The 22,022-nt window shown below is 45.3% G+C and overlaps 1 protein-coding gene across 1 annotated transcript in view; it reads left to right on the top strand.

Moving 5' to 3' along the window:
• PTPRN2 (protein tyrosine phosphatase receptor type N2) overlaps positions 1–22,022 on the top strand; it is a 1,410,930-nt gene that overhangs the window by 1,376,693 nt on the left and 12,215 nt on the right. The window contains exon 22 of the mRNA XM_064274265.1: positions 21,623–21,696. Coding sequence (XP_064130335.1) covers positions 21,623–21,696 — 74 coding nt within the window. The remainder of the gene's footprint in view (positions 1–21,622; positions 21,697–22,022) is intronic.

Below are 22,022 nucleotides of genomic sequence, written 5' to 3'. Positions count from 1 at the left end.
CACCTTTCTGAGGTTCACCCTTTGTTACCAGGCTCTCTACTAAGCATCTCACACTGTGCTTAGCCCATAGTAGGTGCTTGATAAATATTGTCAAATGGATTATGATGTGAATATCAATATTGTGAATAATGCAGCCTCTGGATTTTTAAATGTCGTACGAGCTTAGAATATCCTTAAAGTATTTTGTATAAACCACCACTGGTATTTAAAACCGGTTTGTTCCGGTTCGAACCCCTGCTGAGAATTTGCATTTCCACCCCAGAATTATTGAATGAGAAGCTACATTTTAAGGGGATTCCCCAGGTGATTCTTAAGTATAATAAATTTTGTGAGCCACTGCTCTACTAGTGGTTCTCAAAATTGATCCCCAACCAGCAGCATTAGCATTGCCTGGGAGCTTGTTAGAAATGCAGATTCTCAGCAGGGGTGTGAACTAGGACAAAACAGATCACAGCCCTATTTAAAACTGTATTTGCAGATTACAACCATGGTTGAGAGCTGGGCTGCTAACCAGAAGGTTGACAGTTCGAATCCACCAAGCTGCTCCTTGGCTGGAAACTCTATGGGGCAGTTCTACTTTGTCCTATAAGGTCACTGTGAGTCAAAATCGACCCTATGGCAATGGGTTTATTTAGGTTTTGTACTAGATTCTCATCACTGATCTGATAATTACTGGTAGTAATTACCTTCAGATATAAATCATCCTATATCAACCCTTATGAAGAGTTTTTGTTGTTGTTTGTAACATCGTGTTATCTAAGTGAATTCTGTTTGTACTCTTGAAGGAGTACAAAACTGAAAAGTGTTTTAGTATTCTCAAAAAGTAGTACTATTTTTTTACCTGTAAATATAGGTAAAAGCTACAATTTCCTCTCAAAGACAGTGCACAGCATCTTAGACTCAAAGCAGTGTAGTGTCAGAATGAACTTTAGAAACCACACAGTGCAGAAGAAATATGCGGAGGACAGAGCTGTGATGTGGTCCCAGTTCTGCCACTGACGAGCTTCATCACTTAGCAAAGCTTTTAACCTCTCCCGGCCCTCGCTTCCTCACACGAAAATGCGGAAATGAGCTAACCTGGTGTTTCTCAAAACGCAGTCCGCAGTACACCAAACCTGAAAGTAGTTGCTTCAAAAAAAGAGGCCAGAGAGAGAACGCCATCGTCAAACAAGTTTGGGAAAAGAATTCATAGTCAGTATGCCTCTTGGAGACTCTTGATGCATGTTAGCACAATAAAGTCCTGCAGTAACGAAACTCGTTCAGCTTTCTTTATCCCAGCATGTGGGACAGACTTTGGCAAATACAGAAATGGGTGATATTATGGTTTCTTTACCACCTGTGAATAAGTCTTTCTGGGTCAACACACGCATGCACACATGCACATACATGTACGTAAGTACAGGCCTGCACCTTCGAAAACATCCTGGGCGGTCCCTCGCTTTTCATTCTCTGCCCACCAATGGGAGAAGATAGTGAATATAGAAATGAGTTTCTATACATTGTCATGCAAATTCCAAAATAGCCGTTTTCCTTAACTCTACTTTTTCTGCTAAAAAATATACCACCTCTCTAGCCCAAGGATACAGATGTGGAAGCTAAAATAATAGCCCATAATTTTGCACATCAGTACTGGAGAGGGTAAGTGGATTACCTGGAGTCCCATGGTTCCTTGTTCCCACAGGACCCAAGTCTGCCCTGGTGCCCTGTGTGCCATCCCACACCTGCTGCGCACAGAGCATGCAGGAAAACTCTTTGCAGTTGGTTTTTGTACCACCAAATATTATTTTGGGCACTCTAAATTAGTTTAGTGCTGGAGATGTAAAAAGAGACAAAGACAAAACAAAAATGCCCTGATGGTGCTTTTAATAAAGTTTTTTTCTCTTTTAGGAAATAACAATGTGAGCTTTCGTAATTAAAAGTACATTTTTCTTTGTCTATTAATGCTGTTGTGTTTCATTAGATATGTCTTTTCATTTGCAAATTTTAAGTTCTCGAAGCACAACGTTATCAATGGGATTTATATTTTCTGTCCTTATCACCCACCCTTCTCTGTCGCTCACGCACATAAATATTTTTCTTCTATTACATCTCCAAACCTCCAGAACAACACAGATTTTTTTCACCCAAATGTTTTAGGACACGCGCACGTTCGTAAAACAACGTGGCACGGTAAACTCCTTAATAGGCACAGATTTGGAATAGAAACTCAGTCTTACAAGGGGAAGGATGGCAGAAGGTGGAACAGATGCTTACGTCCTCTCAAGGTTTGGATTATTTTGGTCTCCACCAACGTGATCCGGTACAACCTGGACTTCAAGTACGTGCAAGTTTAGTCCCAGAAACAAGTAGACGCAAACAATGCTGCAGTTTTGGGCTCTCGGCCTCCTAAGGGAGGGTTGACGTTATTGTTTGAGCGCTCAGGAAAGCCATTTATCGCCTCCATTGTACCATGTAATGTCAAATTCCATTTCAAGTGTGGGCCTGGTGTTAAACAATACGAGGCAGTCATGTGAAACTGGCCAAAGAGGGGAGTCATGGGGTTTTTCTTAAGATTGGTCACCCCCCATTTTGCTCTTGACCTGCTCCCCTCTGCCGACACGTTGTGCAGTGGGAAATCCCTTGACCCGGAGCCTGGGCCGGGGCTGCATGCAAGATCAAAGGGCAGCTTGGGCATCTCTGCCTGGCCGAGGTGGGTCTTTCCCAGGCCGCCACACTGTGAGGCAGCCAGGGGTTTTGTTCTGGCAGGAACCAAGGCCAGGCCTGTGAGGCCTGGGCCTCTTTGTCTGGCCTGAGAAGTTTGAGGCCCAGGTTGCCGATACAGTGTTCATCAAATGATCAAAGGCCCAAAGGCCTGGACATGAAACCTTTCTTCCCATTTCCTTTTCTAAAAAAGAATGAATTGCACGAGGACCAAAGAATGCCATTTCCAAAGCTTTTATGTGCAGCGCTAGCAGTAACGTTAGAGTCCTTCAGTTCTCAACGTAAGAACCTAAGTGCACTCTCAGACGGGCCCAGCTGCACCGGCAGAAGGCATCCACTGCGTTTCTTTCAGAAAGGCTTTTAAGGATTAAGGCCTTCGCTCCTATTTTAAGGGCTTTTAGGAATAAACTTAGAATAATTTAAGTTCTTTTTCCACTGTCTAGTTTATTAGCAAGTAGTCAATAATGCATTTTGCAATCAAAGTAAATAGGCATCTTGCAGTGGGAAAGTCAGTATCAGTCTGTGTAAAATACTTTTGCATGTTGGTTATTTCTGTTGCTGTGGCAGTGTTTCTAAGGAATAAATAATATTTTGCATCAGAATTCGTTTTTAGGGAACATATCCCTCTTTCATGGAAGGCCTTGGCTTCTGTGTTTTTTCAGCCAAGAAATTTCCCTAGGTTTTGTTTTTGTTTTTTATACTTCAGTGGCATCTCTTTACCCAGCATTTCTTTCTATTTCATAATGGTTTTTTTTTAAGGAATAGAGAGCTGTCAGCCAATGGTGGAACCTCCCAGAGTCAACATTGCTGGTCACCCTGAAGTGACCCAGCCCAGCAGAGTGGTGTTCAGCTCCCCTTCGGTGGGGCAGCGGCAGAGACCCACCTGTGGAGAAACACTCCCACTGGCCTGAGGACTCCCCAGCAGGATGGTGTTTGGGCAGGGAGAGGAGATGTGAAAGGTCTCAGGACGCTGCTGCCGGAGTCCTGTGCTGAGTAAACACATTCCAGTCCCGGGTTGCTATTGTTATTCAGAAAGCCCAGAGGTCGGGTTTTTTTAGGGAGGCCTTTTTCTTTTGTTTGGCAGGGGCCACAGGAATGGGAATTTCATTTTGCTTTGTGAATCTCTGACCGTTCATAAATGTGCTGCTAGCTGCCTTTCAAGCTTGTATTGACTGGAGCACTTTCCTAAGTAATGGAATCGTGTGTGAGCAAACGGTGAGATGCTCACACCACCAGCTGTCCAACCCCAAACCTCCATCCGGCAGCTTGACCTGTGTTACCGTTTTTCCTGTCTGCAGTGTGTACATGAATAAACATCTCATGGGGTAAGTTCAGTAGATAGATTTGGGTTGTTTCTTCTCCCCCTGCTTAACTGCAGATCAGATATTTACCACTTGGCCGAACGCTACTTTTGAATTTTGTCATAGTTACATAGAGAGCCCTACCCCAGAAGGAGCTGACTGTCACTGATGCGGTGGTAAGGCCACCTCGCACTGACCCTGCTCATCGTTCTCCCGTCCCGCTCTGTCATGCACCCCTGGCTTCTCCCTGCATTTTGCCCTTCCTGGGTAGCAGAAAGCAGGAGTGCCAAAAAGAATACTCACTCCCCCTTCATAGGTGGTTGTGAGGATGAAGTGAGAGTGTGTATGGACAGGGCTTCCCCCCACACCTAACCCAGCGTGGTGGCTGAGGAAATAGTTCCTTGCCCTCTGTGGCTACCCTTGTGTGTTTGCTTTGTTCATAGCTGAGCAACAAATGCAAGACTTTTATGGCCCAATTTTGCAACTCATGAATCACATCATTTTGTAAATTGTTCTGAGTCTTGGAAGCCCATTGTTCTAACTGAGCGTCTCTGAAGAGGTCTTTTGATGGAGAAGCTATGTGGGACCTTCCATTTCTTAGCCACATGACCTCAAATAAATTACACACCTCAGTGAACCTCCCAGATGAGGGTGATACGACCAACTTGTCTGCCTGGGCTGGGGTGAGGCACAGATGAGATATGGTGGGGGAAGGCCCACGGAAACGAGAGCGCTGCACAGCGTGTGGTGACGTTATACTTAATCTGGTGTTGAGAGCCCAGGTTAGATGTCAGCTTTCAATAGCAGGTCAAAGTAGACAGAAGACTAACTTTGGGAAGCAAGAAAGGTTAAAAGGTGGGGATGAAGGCTAACCAGACTGTCCATTCACATGTGCACTTACGCCAAGACTTACTACCTCATGTACATAGCTGTCAAAATACCTTTTTAAATAACGTGGTGTGGCTCATTGAACTTTTTTTAAAACTAATATCCCTCTAGAATCACGTGACTATTTAAATACAATTTTAAATTCAGCCCCTCGGTCACACTAGCCACCTTGCAAATGCCCAGTGCCACATGTGACTAGAGGCCACCACATTGGACGCTGGAGGCCACCACATTGGATGCCGCAGATCTACTTTTCCATCATGGCAGCAGGTTCTCTTGGACATAACTGCCTGGAGAATAACATTGAGGTGGTCGTCGAACGGTGTCCGCGTCTCTCCATTCTTATCATCCCTCTGGGCCCAGCCACCGTCATCTTTCACCTGTATTGCTGCAGTAGCTTCTAAACTGGTCCCCCTTCTCCTGTTCTTAGCCCTTCCAGTCTGTTCTCCACACAGTGATCAGTGTGATGGTTTAAGTAGAAAAGCCCTCCGTTGTCTGCCTAAATACTTTGAGCTTAAATCCAAAACCCTCAGCACAGCTGACTCCTGCTCGTTTATGCAGTCTCACCTGAGGCCCCTCTCTGGCCTTGCTGGCTTCCTTTCAGCTCAGCAAAACTGAAGACCTTTGACTTGCTGTTCCACCGGCCTGCAATGTGCCCCGTTCCCATCCCCTGCCCCCACAACTGGCGCCTTCCCGTCCTTTAGCCTGTCATGGATTCATGCTCTTTCCTCATAGTAATTATCAGCATCCTTCCTTCATTTGACGAATATTAGGTTAAACCATGAAATTACCATTTTAGTGGGTCAGAAGGACCACATACCCAGTTTCATGTGGTCCAACCTCGCTTATCGAGCCCTACTACTTGCCAGGGACAGTATCAGTGGGAAAATGCAGTGAACAAAACAAAACAAAACAAAAAATCCCCATCCTTGTGGAGTTCCTCCTGTGGTCAAGAGAAACAGACAACAAACGTGTAGCTTGGGGTTCGTAGGATGGTGATGAGTGCAGCCAGGAGGGCTGTAGGGACAGGGCATCGGACTTTCCCCATCACCTCTCAAAGAAACCAAACCAGCTGCTGCCAAGTTGACTTCAACTCATGGCACCCCCATGTGTGCCAGAGCGGTGCTGTGCTCCATAGGGTTTTCAGTGGCTAATTTTTTGGAAGTAGATCACCAGGCCTTTCTCCCAAGGTGCCTCTGGTAAACTGGAACCTCCAACCTTTCGGCTAGTAGCCGAGCACCTTAACCCTTTGTACCATTCAGGGACCCCTCCACCTATCCTAGTGCTCAGCAGACATCTCTGGACTTTAGCTGGATCCATTGGGGTTTTTTTTTCCTCCCTCCAAGAACTGAAAGGGACTTGAGACTTCTGACCTGAGATACTCTGGCCACTTTGTTGTAAAGGGAGGAAGCAGATCCAGAGAGATCCGGTGACGTGCTAAGGCCATCCAATTAGTCAGAATTGGGTTTGGAGCCCTGGCCTTTCTGCATATTAGTAAGGGTCCAAGAGGACAAGACAGTGACCTCAGGCCATGAAAGGCAGTGGGACTATCAGGGACTAAGCTACATGGCCACCCAGCATGTTTTCAGGGGACAGTAGGCAGTAGGTAGAGCAGATGAGTTGGAGGGCACAGGTGGTTTAGGATTGTAGGGAAAACTAAAGGCAGGAAGACTACATAGAAATCAGGTTACAGAGTGCCTTGGATTACAGGCCAACAGCTACGGCTTTGCCTTGTAGCAGTCTAGAGTCATTCGGAAAGCGATACAGTGGTATGTCTGCAGGATGAATTTGGCAATGCTGTAGAGTAAGGGTTGGAAGGTGAAGGAGCTGGAGCCAAGGAGAGGATCCGGAACCTGCCTTGGGGGAAAGAGGAGAGCCAGACCCTACCTGTGTGGTATCAGGTTGCAGGTGCAAAGGAGAGGCCCTGCAAGGGGTTTCTCCTCTAATGCACAAGACTGGCCTGGATAAGTAGGCTGCCACACAGAGTAACTTGAGGTGGGGAAACCTGCCAAAACACAGAAACGCGAAGTGCCAGCCAAAAAGGATTTTCACGGATATGTTTGACTTCAGCGTGTCTTCAGGGTGATAATGCCTTGTCTCCTAGCTCATAGAAGTTTCGGCCTGGAAAAATTGTCCAGAATGGGGTGTTGGAAGAGGAGGGGAGGCAAGCTTTTGTTATGCACTTTCTTTTAAGTAGAGAAATTTAATTTTTTTTTTTTTTACAAAAAGTGTACTCAGGCAGCAGTGTGGGTATTTACTCCCTTATCTCCTTGCTTATTTTTTAGCATATTCCCTTCCCTGAGCTACTCTGGTGCACTGGACGTAATGACAGCATGTTGGTGCTGAAATGTCACTGCCCCATTTTACAGACGGTCCTCAGAGCCGCATAGCAGAGGGTCTGTTAGCCGGGACAGCTGGCAGGTGAGATGCTCTGTGCAGCGTCACAGAGCAGAGCTGTGAGTGACTTCCAGGGAGGCAGGAAGAACTGCATGCCCACAGTAAGTGACCATGTCAGAAGGCCTGCTCCAGGACACAACACAAACACCGAGGCTGGTCACGTAATGGGAGAGACCAGTTCTTGTCAGCAGGCATTATAGCCCCATCTTACCTGGATACTTTCATGAACTTCATTGCAGCCCGCACTCTACTGTTTGTCTCAAACGAGTTGCCATCCTTGGGAACAGTCAGTCACCAATATGCCCCGGGGGGCTCATGAGCCTCACAGTGTCTTGATGGTGTCAGCACGGGCCCTTACAAACGGAGGCGTATGCAGGGCGAGGGCCCCTGTCCTCTGCCGACAGCTGTCTGAATCCTGCAATGGTCTTTCACCCACAGCAGGATATCAACATTGCCTCTCCTTGGTTGTCCACCCCACTTCTCCCCCCTCTGCACACTTACTACACACCGGGCACCATGGCCTATAAGAAGTCAGTAAATTAAAGTTGTTTGTGAGCCCCGCCCTCACAGACATCTTCCAGAACATTCCTTAGTGGACATCCTCTTTTCACCCAGCCGTTGGGCACAGCATGTCATCTACGTTTCTCTCAGTGATACCCAAGACTTATCTCTTCCTCCCCATCCTGTAAGGGCGGTCCCTTGTCAGGTCCGCACAGGCCTTCTCTCCAGGTGCTACTCCATGGAGTGAGGGCATCCCTGCCAGCCCGGCCACTACCCTCCAGAGTGAGGGCATCCCTCCCAGCCTGGCCACTACTCCACAGAGTGAGGGCATCCCTCCCAGCCTGGCCACTATCCCACAGAGTGTGGGCATCCCTGCCCTCCCGGCCACTATCCCACAGAGTGAGGGCATCCCTCCCAGCCTGGCCACACTACGCCACGAAGTAAGGGCATCCCTCCCAGCCTGACCACTATCCCACAGAGTGAGGGCATCCCTGCCAGCCCAGCCACTACTCCCCAGAGTGAGGGCATCCCTCCAAGCCTGGCCACTACTCCACGGAGTGAGGGCATCCCTCCCAGCCTGGCCACTATCCCACAGAGTGTGGGCATCCCTGCCCTCCCGGCCACTATCCCACAGAGTGAGGACATCCCTGCCAGCCCAGCCACTACTCCCCAGAGTGAGGGCATCCCTCCCAGCCTGGCCACTATCCCACAGAGTGAGGGCATCCCTGCCAGCCTGGCCACTACTCCACAGAGTGAGGGCATCCCTCCCAGCCTGGCCACTATCCCACAGAGTGAGGGCATCCCTGCCAGCCCGGCCGCTGCCTGCAGTTGAACTGTGTCTGCCTCTTTTTTTCTTGAGCTGTTATGTTGTTTTCTTTTTAACTTAGTTTTTATTTTTTGCCTTGTATATGTCTTGGTTATTTTCTGATTGTTTTTGTCCTTGTTTCCTTGCAGTACCAACTTTTACTACCTTTTTTTCTCTCTCTCTCTTTTCTCTGTCTTCCATGCTTCTATTTCCTTTCCTCTCTCCATGTCTGCCCTGGGTCCTGCCCTTTTGGTCTGCCTGGTAGAGCCCCTGCCAGCACTGTCTGCCACAGCCTTTCTGCTGCTGGGATGGTCCCTTTGTGATCCAAGGACCCCTGTTCACAGGAGCAAGGGCCTTCCCCCATGAACCTGCACGCTTTCAAGGGCAGCTTCCAGGGACAGTTGCCAAAGAATTGTCCCATATGTCAGGCATAAGTTTCTTCTCCTTGCCTGACATTGAAGGATTTTCTTTGAGAGAGCATTTCCTGCCCCTGCTAAAGATCCCCTCTCTAATTCCTGGTGGCAGAGTTCCCACACAGGCCGCTCTGCTCCTTCAGTAGGAAGCGGCACTGTGTGGAGTCACACCTTGTACACTGCGTGGAGCGGGATGCAGAGGGCTGGCCCATTCACAGTACTCTCGGGGAGAAGCAGCAGTTCAGGGCTAGTCATCTTCACGGAAAGCTCCCCAGCATCCACGTCAGCTGACTTCAGCTGGCACATGTGTATGACCAGTGCTGACAGTCACAGCAGTCATTTACCGTCAACCGAGCTGCTCCTCAGTCCTCTGTCATGTGTGTGTGTGTGTGTGTGTGTGTGTGTGTGAACTGTTTACAGGTTGGATGATGAAAAGGGGGCTTGGCTGAAGTAGGGAGAGGTAAATCTCAGTGGTTCTGCTGTCAAACTGTAACCTGAAGCCCGACTATAACTAAGGATTCCCCAATCAGGCTGTGAGCCTCCTAAGGGGGGGGACTAGCTGTACATTTATATTTTGAACCAGGAATAGGATCGGAGTGACTGAGGGACAACTGCCAGACCTGGAGGAAGGAAAGAAGCGGCGAGAGGAGATTTTATTACTCATGTTTATGAGTGAGTTACGGTAAAGTACCCTAAAGGCTTTGCTTCTCGCCTGGAAGAGCAGAGAGAGGCTGAGCTCATTGGAGCGGTACATCCATGTCCTGTGGCTGCCAGAACAGAGGACTGCAGACCTGCAGCTTAGGACAGCATCCATGTCCTGTGGCTCCCGTAACAGAGGACCGCAGACCCGCGGCTTAGGACACCATCCATGTCCTGTGGCTCCCGTAACAGAGGACCGCAGACCCGCGGCTTAGGACACCATCCATGTCCTGTGGCTGCTGTAACAGGACCGCAGACCTGCGACTTAGGACAGCATCCATGTCCTGTGGCTGCTGTAACAGGACCGCAGACCTGCGGCTTAGGACACCATCCGTGTCCTGTGGCTGCCGGAACAGGACCGCAGACCTGCAGCTTAGGACACCATCCATGTCCTGTGGCTGCTGGAACAGAGGACTGCAGACCTGCAACTTAGGACACCATCCATGTCCTGTGGCTGCCATAACAGGACCGCAGACCTGCAGCTTAGGACACCATCCATGTCCTGTGGCTGCCGGAACAGAGGACTGCAGACCTGCGGCTTAGGACAGCATCCATGTCCTGTGGCTGCCGGAACAGGACCACAGACCTGCGGCTTAGGACAGCATCCATGTCCTGTGGCTGCCGGAACAGAGGACTGCAGACCTGCGGCTTAGGACAGCATCCATGTCCTGTGGCTGCCGGAACAGGACCACAGACCTGCGGCTTAGGACACCATCCATGTCCTGTGGCTGCTGTAAGGGGACCGCAGACCTGCGACTTAGGACAGCATCCATGTCCTGTGGCTGCCGTAACAGAGGACCACAGACCTGCGGCTTAGGACAGCATCCATGTCCTGTGGCTGCCGGAACAGGACCACAGACCTGTGGCTTAGGACACCATCCATGTCCTGTGGCTCCCATAACAGAGGACCGCAGACCCGCGGCTTAGGACACCATCCATGTCCTGTGGCTGCCGGAACAGGATCGCAGACCTGCAGCTTAGGACACCATCCATGTCCTGTGGCTGCCGTAACAGGACTGCAGACCAGTGGCTGACAACAGCAGGCAGCTCCTGAGGCCCGAGTGGGGGATTAGGGCGTCAGTAGGGCCAGGCCCTCTCTCGTGGCTCCAGGGGAAGATCCTTCCTTGTTGCTTCCAGGCTCTGGTAGCCTCAGGCATTCCTTGGCTTGTGGCAGCCTCGCTGTCTTCACATGGCCATTGTCCTGTGTCTTTTCTAGTAAGTCTTCCTATAATGACACCAGTCGCATTGGATTTAGAGCCCACCCCTCCTAGTCTGACCTCATGTTAACTAATTACACCTGCAAAGACCTTATTTCCAGACAAGGCCATCTTCACAAGTATTAAGAGTTAGGACTTCAGCATATCTTTTGGGGCGACACTATTCAACCCATAACAAATAGCAACATGAGATTTTAGTATGACATCCAAAGGGACCCTGGGGGAAGAGGAAAAAAGGAATTGAAGAGCCTCATTCCTGTCCTCAGCAGGCTCCTGGCTTGTTAATATATTTTAATTTTACAAGTAGTTCATGTATACATTCTTAGTGTAAAAGATTCAAGTAATACATGTATATGGAAGGCCAGAGAAGAATTAATGCCTTTGAATTATGGTGTTAGTGAAGAATATTGACTACACCATGGACTGCCAGAAGAATGAATAAATCTGTGTCGGAAGAAGCACAGCCAGAGTGCTCCTTAGAAGCGAGGGTGGTGAGACTATGTCTCACTTACTTTGGACATATTATCAGGAGGGACCAGTCCCTGGAGAAGGACATCATGCTTGGTAGAGTAGAGGGTCAGTGAAGAAGAGGAAGACCCTCAATGAAATGGAATGACACAGTGGCTGCAACAAAGACCTGAGGCATAACAATAATTATGAGGATGGCGCAGGACTGGGCAGCGTTTCCTTCTGTTGTACATAGGTTCACCATGAGACAGAACCAACTGGACAGTACCTAACAACAACAACAACATATACATGAGAAATTCTGCCTGTAGCAGCCCTACCTCTCACCCTGCTAAATATGTTCAGTATTGTTAATAACAGGCCTTTAAAAAAATAGTGTGTATAACTGACCTGATGGCACCTAACAGCAACAACTATATAAACATAGTTTTTTATATGTATATATATATGGAGCCCTCGTGGTGCAGTGGTTAAGAGCTGGGCTGCTAACCAAAAGGTCAGCAATCCAAATCCACCAACTGCTCCTTGGAAACACTATGGGGCAGTTCTCCTCTGTCCTATAGGGACACTATGAGTCAGAATCGACTGGAGTGCCTTGGGTTTGGTTTTTTGGTTTATGTATGTGTGTGTATATATATATGTACATATATGTGTGTATGTATACATACAGAGAGAGAGAGTTGCCTTCGAGTTGGCTCAGATGAAATGCAGCCTGGTCTTGAGTCGTCCCCACAATCACTGGTGTGTTTGAGTCCATCGTCAGGGTTGTGCCAGTTCATCTCACTGAGGGTCTCATCGCCCTCGCTGGTCTTCTTTCTGTGTGTGTGTGTCCTCTTAGTTACACTTATACATGTATATATTCATTAATTCAGACAATTTATTGAGACCCTAAAATGTATCTTGGGGATTTTCCCTTGTCCATACAAGCCTGTGCGCATCCTTCTTTTCAGTGGCCGCACAGTGTTTCATGAAATGGATGTACCATAATGAATTTAAGCGTCCCCGTTTGGGGACATTCACAGTGTTCCCCGTTCTCCTGCTATTATAGAAAATGCAGCATTTTCCATCTTGTTCATACTTCCTTGTGCGTGTGACACTCACCTTTACACACTCTGGGTGGCATTCTAATTTGGTAGTTTATGTGTAGGAGCAATTTTATATTTCCCAGAATTTTTATAGGCACCGTATCCATCGTGTCCTTTTTTAAGTTTAATAATCACCCCTTCCTAACTTTCTCCTTTTCTAAATAACTAGCCTGTGCTCATTTACATGTGGGTACCTAGGCCTGGCTTCTCTGTATGAACCTGTCAGTACCTGCGGTACCTGATAGAAAATTATCAGTGTTTTGCAGACTCCCTTCCTCTCCTGAAGTGACAAAGGATGGTGACTTTGAAATGACAGTGCACTCTTCATAGAGTACTACACTTTACTTGTTTGTGGAGAAAATGATTTAGAATTTTTAAAAAAGAAATTTAAAATACCTAGTTGGTCTAGGTTCTGATGGCCTTGACTCTCAAATGATATGATGCCAAGCGATCTCCCTTGACCCCAGTGAAATGTTGCAAAAAGTAGAATATAATTTACCTAGAAGGTCAGCAAAATACCTTCCTGATTGTAATTTTTAGAAGCCTTTTTTTAGTTCATTAGGAAAGCCTGGTCACCCAATAGTTAAGAGCTACAGCTGCTAACCAAAAGGTTGGAAGCTCGAACCTACCGCGTGCTCCTTGGAAACTCTGTGGGGTAATTCTGCTCTGTCCTGTAGGGTTGCTAAGAGTTGGAATTGACTCCATGGCAACCGGTTTGGTTTTTTTTTTTTCTTTTTTTTTGGTTTTTAGTTGACTAAGCTCATCCAGACGAACTGTGGAGTAAAAACTGGTCGACAGAGAAGGCTCAGGACAGTGTGTGTGTCTGTGTATGTGTCTGTGTGTGTGTGACGCTGATGTCAAGGGGTGGCATTTATGCCCAGATTACGGGTTCAGACAGACTGCGCTCTAGCTGTGTAGAGTTTCCAGGACCGTGACACAGTCTAAGCATCCCTGATCCATGTGATTTTGAGCCATGTAACAGTTGTTCTGTTGAATGCAAGGGAACTCTATGACATCTGTCACTCAGTTGAACGCTAGGGTTGACTGTATTCTGCAGACATTTGTCGTTGTCGTTAGGTGCCATGGAGTTGGTTCTGACTCATAGTGACCCTACGTCAACAGAACGAGACACTGCCCCTTTGTTGCTATGTTTGAGCCCATTGCTGCAGCATACTTCATACATTCCACATTCCTATTATTAATGGATGTTTACAGCTGTTTCTTCTTCTTTTGAGTCATGCCACGTCAGCAAATGAAGCTCCTGGAAGCTTAACTCCATCCACATTATTAAGGTTGACTATTTCAAGGAGGCAATTCTTGCCCAGTTTTATTCTGAGTGCCTTCCAACCTGAAGGGCTCATCTCCTGGCACTATATCAGACAGCGTTCCGCTGCTATTCATAAGGTTTTCACTGGCTGATTCTTTTCAGAAGTTGACTGCCAGGCCCTTCTTCCTAATCTGTCTTAGTCGGGAAGCTCAGCTGGAACCTGTCCACCGTGGATGACCCCACTGGTATCTGAATACCGGTGGCATAGCTTCCAGCACCCCAGCAACATGCAAGCTCCCGCGATGCAAAAAACTGACAGACACGTGGGGCCTGCAGACATAAAAAATAGAAATACGGTGCCTTTCTTACCCTTCTCTATCCATTCCTGTAAAAACTGTGAGCACAAAACAAAACAAAAACGTTCCAAGATGGAACACGTGACTAGCATAGTTCTCCTCCTAGGACATATGAATTGTTCAGCTTTGTTTATTTTGGATTCGTAATAATCAATGCTTGTTCTTTATTCCTTTAAAATTTAGTTAGCTAGGAGCAGAGTGTTTTCTAAATTCTTCCAGAGGCTAGAATTGAGAAAATTTACTCATGCAAAATTAAAGGCCTTTCTCGTCTGTCCATTTGATCCATATTGTTTTAGTTTTTAAAGGAAAGTATACATTGTATTCCTGTAGTTGGTAAAAGCTTCTGAGGGAGAATCTGCAATAAAATTTACTAATGATTATTAAGTTATTATTACTGAACATGCTATTGGAAGCAATGTGGAAGAACGACTCTCCTAAGGATGTGATGATGGTATTGTCCACAGTGAATTCCAGCCCACACACACCTTAAAGAATATGGGTCTAATGAAATTAGCTGAGTCTCATGACTCACTAACCAATAATCAAGCTCCAAGAGAAATCAAAGCAAACCTTATAAAGAAACACTGGTGGAATATTTGCTTATTGTTCTTTAACTTCAAATTGATTCTTTTATTGTAAAAAATAGTTTTAATACTGTAATACTAATGTCCTTTTAATATGTTAGCTAGAGCTAAAAAAAACCTCTGTTGTCTTAAAAATGTATTTAACCAATATGTAAACTTCTAAACCAATGAACCCTGAGTGGATTAGAAAGTAATAGTAAAAGCAATTATTGTTTATCAAGCAGTTCATTAAATAGGATCCCGGCGGCTGATGTCTTTTAGGATGCCAGCCACCTGTGTCGTACCCCATGTCTGCGGCATGCAGTGTGAAGCCTGGGTCTTCCTGGGTGCCCAGGGTACGAAGGAGGAATCCATGCCCAAGGGAGAAATTTGACCCAGCTAACACCTACCACATTATAGGGTTTAGTCAAAATGTGAAGTCTGCATCCATGTTTACTGTACACTCATGAAATCACCAACTTAAATTAAACGTAATCCATTAACAGGAAGGCAGCTGTAATAGGTACATTGCATTTCTCTGCTATTTGCATAATTGTGATGCTTTTCAAATAGAAATACCTAGAAGTTTCCTACTGATTCCCACTCTACATTCCTCTATATCCAGGGTTAAAATTGTCTTGCTTCTATCTTTTCTTCTATGTGGATTTTCTTTGCATATGTTTTAATTCCTTAGCTATTTACACGCTCTCTGACTTGAGTATCACGCCCAACAGGCCTGTTCCCTGGAATTTAATATTACTTAGTTGCACCTTTATGTTGTAAGCAAAATTAGATTTTTAAAGAGATAATTCTATTTTCAATTCACAAGAGGGAGTTTCCTATATATTGGAAGCTTTAAATAAATCCTTTACAGTCAGTAAACCCTTTTATGCAATGAGGAAGGACACGCACAGCCCATCCCCCTCCCACCCCAATGGATCTGTTTTATAAATGTGGATTCTGTCTCATGTCATGTGCAGTCATGTTGGTGTTCAGTGAGGCCATAGATACAGATCAGGTACCTGCTCTGGGCATTCCTTTTCCTGTGCTTTCTGGCCCATATGGAAGATCACATATGGGAGTTTTATTAAAGCTCCTTTCCCTTTGGACACTTCAAGTTACTAATTACTCTTGATACTAGCATATAAGGAGACATTAGCCACCCACATCAGACAATTGATTTTACTTAATAAATCCATTACTTACTAATTTTAGTGCTATACATTTTTAAAGCATTTAATTTGATTTCCTCCACTGTTCAATTTTGGTTTCAGGCTAAGTATAATTCTGAGATATCTTCCCTCTGTTGTTTCATATTTAAATACCTTGTCTAAGGGTAACCCAATTAGGCTTTCTCCTTCCTTTTTCTCATTTCCCCCCACAAACAATAGTCCAAAAGGGTGTCACAATGTAATAAAATAAGAAAGAGATTTTCTTGGTAGCATTTTATCAAAGGATCATGCCATAGCTCAGGGAGACAACCATCAGCAATTATTCTCTCCACAGATAACTGCCAACGTGAAGGGAGAAGCCGTCCTTCCTGGCCAATACCAATTACAGCTCTTAATAGCATCATATGTCCCCAGCTAGAATTCTGTAAGAAATAATTCCACTGAGTGATTTCCAGTGAGTGACTGTAGGACATTTAAGACTTCAGTACTAGTTTTATCATACAGACAGTGCTTCACAATAAAAAAGCTGTTGAAAGAATTTTTTAACCAGTTTTAGGGAAGAAAGTACCCTAGGCAACCTAAAAAAGAGAGGGCCTCTTTAAAGTCTGTCCCGCAGACGAGCACCTCAGAATTACATTTTGGATGGATGAGTACTTTCTCTGTCTGTTGAATCAGCTATCTGTATCACACCTAATTTGCCTAAAATTCATGACTTATGGGTCAGAAAGTTGAGCAATCACTGTCAAAGCTAAATAGCTGTGCTCATGAGTGGATGCCGGCATATTATATAATTATAGTTTTGTCATGGAATCAGTAGAATATCATTTATTGAGTGTTTAATATGTACTCTGATGTCCTCATCCTTGGTAAAGTCAGCGAAAAGGAGGGAAACCCTCAATGAGTTGGACTGACACAACGCCACCACAGTGGCTCAAACACGCCAACCATCGTGACACTGGGCCTGGCAACACTTCCTTCTGTTACACATAAGGTCGGAGCTGACTCAGGACAACTAACAACAACAATATATGTATGCAATAAATCGTGTCCATAATCATGTATTGTCTCATTGGATCCTGATAAGGCACGTTGCAGAGGTGAGGAATGATGACGGAGGTGAGGGTCCCAGAAGTGGAGGAGCTGAGATAGGAAGAGCCCCCTGACTCCAGATGTTAGCCTTCCTCTTGGCTTACCCCCAGTATTGCTCTGTTTCTCTGCTTAAAACTTTCCACCCAATGTTGAGATGCTTTAAGGAAGGCGAACAGAAATGGCACGAGTTCTCCCTACAGGTGTGACATGTTTCACACTTAAAACCAAATCAGAGCAAAACCTCTGTACACATGGCTGCTAGTGGCAGCTCTTACCAAAAGGGGCAGTTATGGGTGCTGCATCTGACTGCTGGATATTTCTGATGAGACTGGCTGAAGATAAAAAATTTCAGACCATGGAGCTGAAACGAACATCCCTCTGTCTCTCTCTTTCCTTGTCTCTCTCAATATAGGCAAATCTGTTTTTGAAGAAGCCAATTTCCTTGCATAATTATCACTGTAAATTCATGGGGTAGGTGCTAACTGCCTGTCAGTTATTACGCTGGGAAGTTAGGAAGATCGCTGGCGTAGGTGAGACTGTGAAGCAGCGGCACTGTCTGAAGTCCATTTGGTTTCCATTCTTTCTGATTTACCCACTTATTAGCAGAGCAGCATTCATCCATTTGTTTCAGTTTTTTTAAATTCTCAGATCACTTTTAAAAAAGAGATTTTATTTTTTGTGGACTTGTCAACCTTTGAAAAATTTGAAAAAATTTAACAACTGAAAAGGAGCAATGAAGCACACGTATGAACTTGAACAGTGTCTTTTGACTGAATGAATGTTCCTCAGAGTAAAGACAGGTAACTCTGACTTACTGGACTCACTGGAGAATTTTCTGCTCTTCTAGCAGAGCGATTTATCCCTTTTATAAAGGCAGAGTCCCTGGGTGGTGCAAATGGTGAACACGCTGGGCTGCTAACTGAGAGGCTGGAGATTGGGGTTGGCATAGAAGCAGCTGGCTCAGAAGAAAGGCCTGGCAATCTACTTCCAAAAAAACCAGCCATTGGAAACCCTGTGAAGCGCAGTTATACTCTGACACACGTGGGGTTACCATGAGTCAGAGGCGACTCAGTGCCAACTGGTTGGCTTATAAAGCCGCCTATTTAAGAGTTGGTGGATACTCATGGCGTTTTCATGCCACCTAAGGTGGCATTCATTGTCTAGTAGATGGAAACTGAGGAGACTTTCAGCTTGGTTCTAATAATAATGACTGCCATTTATTGAGAGCTTACAACATGCCGAGCACTAACCCAATAACCTACGAGATGTAAGTACTTCTATTAGCTTCACTTCAAAGATGGGGAAACTGAGACTTGTCCAAGGACCCGGCAGAATGAGGGATCAGCTCAGCTTACCTGTTTCCTAAGTCTAAGCTCCTAACCACCCTACCACACAGCAGCCTTTATCTCCAGATTCTCAATACTTTCCACTTTATTTGCCTTTTATGCAAATATGACATTTGTTTAGAATTTATTTCCTCCCCAGCACCTCCCAACTACCCCTGCCTTTTCTTTCTAGCTGCCAGTAGCTCCAGACTCAAACCCCTTTGATCTCGGAGGTAATGTGCAGTGGCCTCATTATTCCACCTCCTCTCCTTCCACCATCAGAAGTATCTTCCTGCAGCGATCCTGCTCGTGATGCTGCCATGCTCTGACAACTCCGTGGGCTTCTCAGTTGCCACTCAAATAAAGCCATGTAATCATAGACTTTGAAAAACTAAGCCACCTTGGAAATTTTTAATGTATTCTCCTAATTCTGTGGTTGAGGGACTGGTGTGCAACCAGATTCGGACACTAGCCTGATGTCCACTTCAAGGCTATGATAGAAAGAGAAAGGAACAGAGTTCCTCTGCTCAGGGCAGCTTGGTCTGCTCTTCAGACCTCCAGGACGCTTCCCCACAAGCCTCGAGCTGTTGGGTTCTGACGGAGCGCAGCCACTTACACTCTGCGCAGTCTTCATCTACCACACAGGAGGATAATAGTTCTCACTTCGTAGTGTTGTGGTAAAGATGGAACAAAGCGACGCACACGAAATGCCTGACACCTGTCTGGGGTCTGGTAAATGGACCCTAATCCACTTCAGAGGTGATCTCTTGTTCTTATTCTTTTAGTTCCCATAATATTTGGCACTGTTGTACTGGTGGACGTGTCTTATCTCTTCCTCTAAGCTGTAAAAAGCTTGCGAGCTTGGAATCCTGTCTTGTTAATTATCTATCTACCACAGGGTTTCTAAGGAGCAGCTGGTGGATTCAAACTGCTGAGCTTAACCACTGCACCACCAGGGCTCCCGATCTACATAGGATCTGGCAAAAAATGGAAAAACAAGGTTGTGTTCAATGAATGAAAAGGTTAAATTTCAACTCAAAATTATTCTCATGAAAATAGCATCACCCCGTATATGAAGCTAGTTGCTGTCGAGTCAGCCCTGACTCGTGGTGACCCATGTGTGTCGCGGTAGAACTGTGCTCTGTAGGGTTTTCAGTGGCTGATTTTTTGGAAGTAGATCACCAGGCCTTCCTCCCGAGGTGCCTCTAGGTAGACCTGAACCTTTTGGTTAGCACCTGAGCATGTCAAACATTTGCACCATCCAGGGACTCTTCATATAAGATAGATGCTGTCTATAGGAAGAGAACTCTCAGTAAATAGAGTCACAGGCATGTTTACTAATTCTTTTTTAAAATTATTGTACTTTAGATGAAAGTTTACAGAGCAAACTAGTTTCTCATTAAATAATTAATACACATATCTTGTGACACTGGCTGCCAACACCCTTCCTTTCTGGACCTTTGATTCCCCATTATCGGCCTTCCTGTCCCCCGCTGCCTTCTCGTCCATGCCCCCAGGCAGGTGCCCATTCCGCCTGATCTTGTTTTACGGGCCTGTCTAGTCTTCTGCTGAAGGGTGAACCTCAGCAGTGACTTCGTTGCTGAGCTATAAGGGTGTTCAGGGGCCATACTCTTGGGGCTTCTCCAATCTCTGTCAGACCAGTAAGTCGGGTCTATTTCATTTTTACTAATTCTTCTTAAAATGTAGAACACTCAATTCTAACCTGTTTTGGGAGCTCATCATGACTTCTTGTGGCTTCACAGTATTCCATGGTATGTGTGTGTCCCATTTTGTTTACGGTCCATCCAGTGATGGACACTCAGGTTGTTTCCATCTTCTTGCTGTTGTGAATACTGCTGCAGTGAACATAGGTATGCATATGTCCGTCTGGGGCTCTTTTATTAAGTCTTTGGGGTATACACCTCAGAGTGGGATTGCTGGATCATGAGGTAGTTCCATTTCTAGTTTTTTGAGGAAGCACCGTACCGCTTTCCATAGTGTTTATATTATTTTACAGTCCCACTAGGAATGCATAAGGGCTCCAGTCTCCCCACATCCTCAACAGCATTTGCTATTTTCTGTTTTGATCAGTGCCTTCTTAGCAGAGGTGAGATCGTATCTCATTGTGGTTTTAATTTGCATCTCTCTAATGGCTAATGATTATGAGCATTTTTCATGTGTTTGTTGGCTGCTTGAATGTCCTCTTTAGTGAAGTTTTTGATTATGTCCATTGCCCATTTTATAATTGGGTTGTTTTGTCTTTTTGTTGTTTAGTTGTTGAAATTTTCTATGTATTTTAGAGATTAGACCCTTATCGGATATGTTGTTTCCGAAGACTTCTTCCCAGTCTGTAGCTTGTCTTCTGCTCTTCTGATAAAGCTTTTGATTTTTATGAGATCTTAGTTGTCTCGTTTGTCTTCTGCTGTTTGTGCATTTCTAGTGTGACGGATAATCTATTTTTGAAAAAAATTAGGTCCCATAGTTTTATCCCTATGTTGTCTGCCAGGAACTTTATAGTTTTCACTTTAACATTTAGATCTTTGATCCGTTTTGAGTTAGTTTTTGAGTATGGTATGAGGTACAGAGCCTGTTTCATTCTTCTGCAGATGAGTACCCAGTTTTACCAGCAGTGTTTGTTAGAGGCTGTATCTTGCCCATTGAATGGACTTTGACCTCTTGTCAAAAATCGGTTGTCCATAGGTAGATGGATTTGTTTCTGGGTTCTCAGTTCTGTTCCACTGGTCTGTGTGTCTACCATCGAACCAGTCCCAGGCCATTTTGATTACTCTGGCTGTATAGTATGTTCTGAGATCGGGGAGTGTGAGGCCTCCTACTTTGTTCTTCTTCAGTATTGCTTCGGCAATTAAGGACCTTTTTTCTTTCAATGTAAAGTTGAGAAACACTCAATTTTAAAAGATGGAGAACTGTACATTAAAAGCCAAAGATTAGTGAGCCTAATTTTTCATTTCTTTAAATAATTTTTTTTTAAACTTATGCAATCGAAATTAAGGCTTTTATACTGCTTTCTGTCAATTTAAAACATCTCACACACACATACACCCCCCACCCCCCAAAAAAAACCTAATAAAGCTTTAGCTCCTGATAGCAATGATTTGCTGTTGGTAAGAATCGATGTAGGCATCTTCCAACAATTTTTCAACCAAGCATTCTTGAATTAATGCTAATGAAAGCCACCCTTGCTTTTTTTTTATATGAACACTGAAATTGCAGCTGCCCACCATGTCTGCTGAGGGATGAATGTAATAATTTTCAATTGGCCCATGAGCCCAAAGGGAGCCCCGAGAGCGGGAGATTGACAGGTGCAGCCTGGATTATCTTGTGTGCTGAACTCAGCCCCATTTGTGGTTTGTTGCAGGTGCTAAAGAGATTGATATTGCTGCGACCCTGGAGCACTTGAGGGACCAGAGACCGGGCATGGTCCAGACAAAGGTACTGTCAATCAATCCTCTGGGATCATAAATACATTACAGGGTCTCTTGGCTGTTGTTTCATGAGGGAAGAGGGAGGAAGGAAGGATAAGGCTTAATTTAAAGTTCGTCACTAGCTGATTTCTCAGCTTTAACTATCTTCCAGAACAGCCTTACTTAGGGTTAAGACACATCTAGCCCCTTCCCAAGAGGTCTGCTGGTGTTTCCTGAAACAACTCTGACATTTTCAAAATAAATACACGCAGTAAAATCTCAAGGAGTTGAAACCCCTGGAATTCCCAGATTCATGGGAAAGGAAGAAACATTGCATTTTTATAGAAAAAGGCA

Source organism: Loxodonta africana, chromosome 22, assembly GCF_030014295.1.
Source record: "Loxodonta africana isolate mLoxAfr1 chromosome 22, mLoxAfr1.hap2, whole genome shotgun sequence".
Lineage (NCBI taxonomy): Eukaryota > Metazoa > Chordata > Mammalia > Proboscidea > Elephantidae > Loxodonta > Loxodonta africana.
This window is presented reverse-complemented; position numbering and strand designations above follow the sequence as displayed.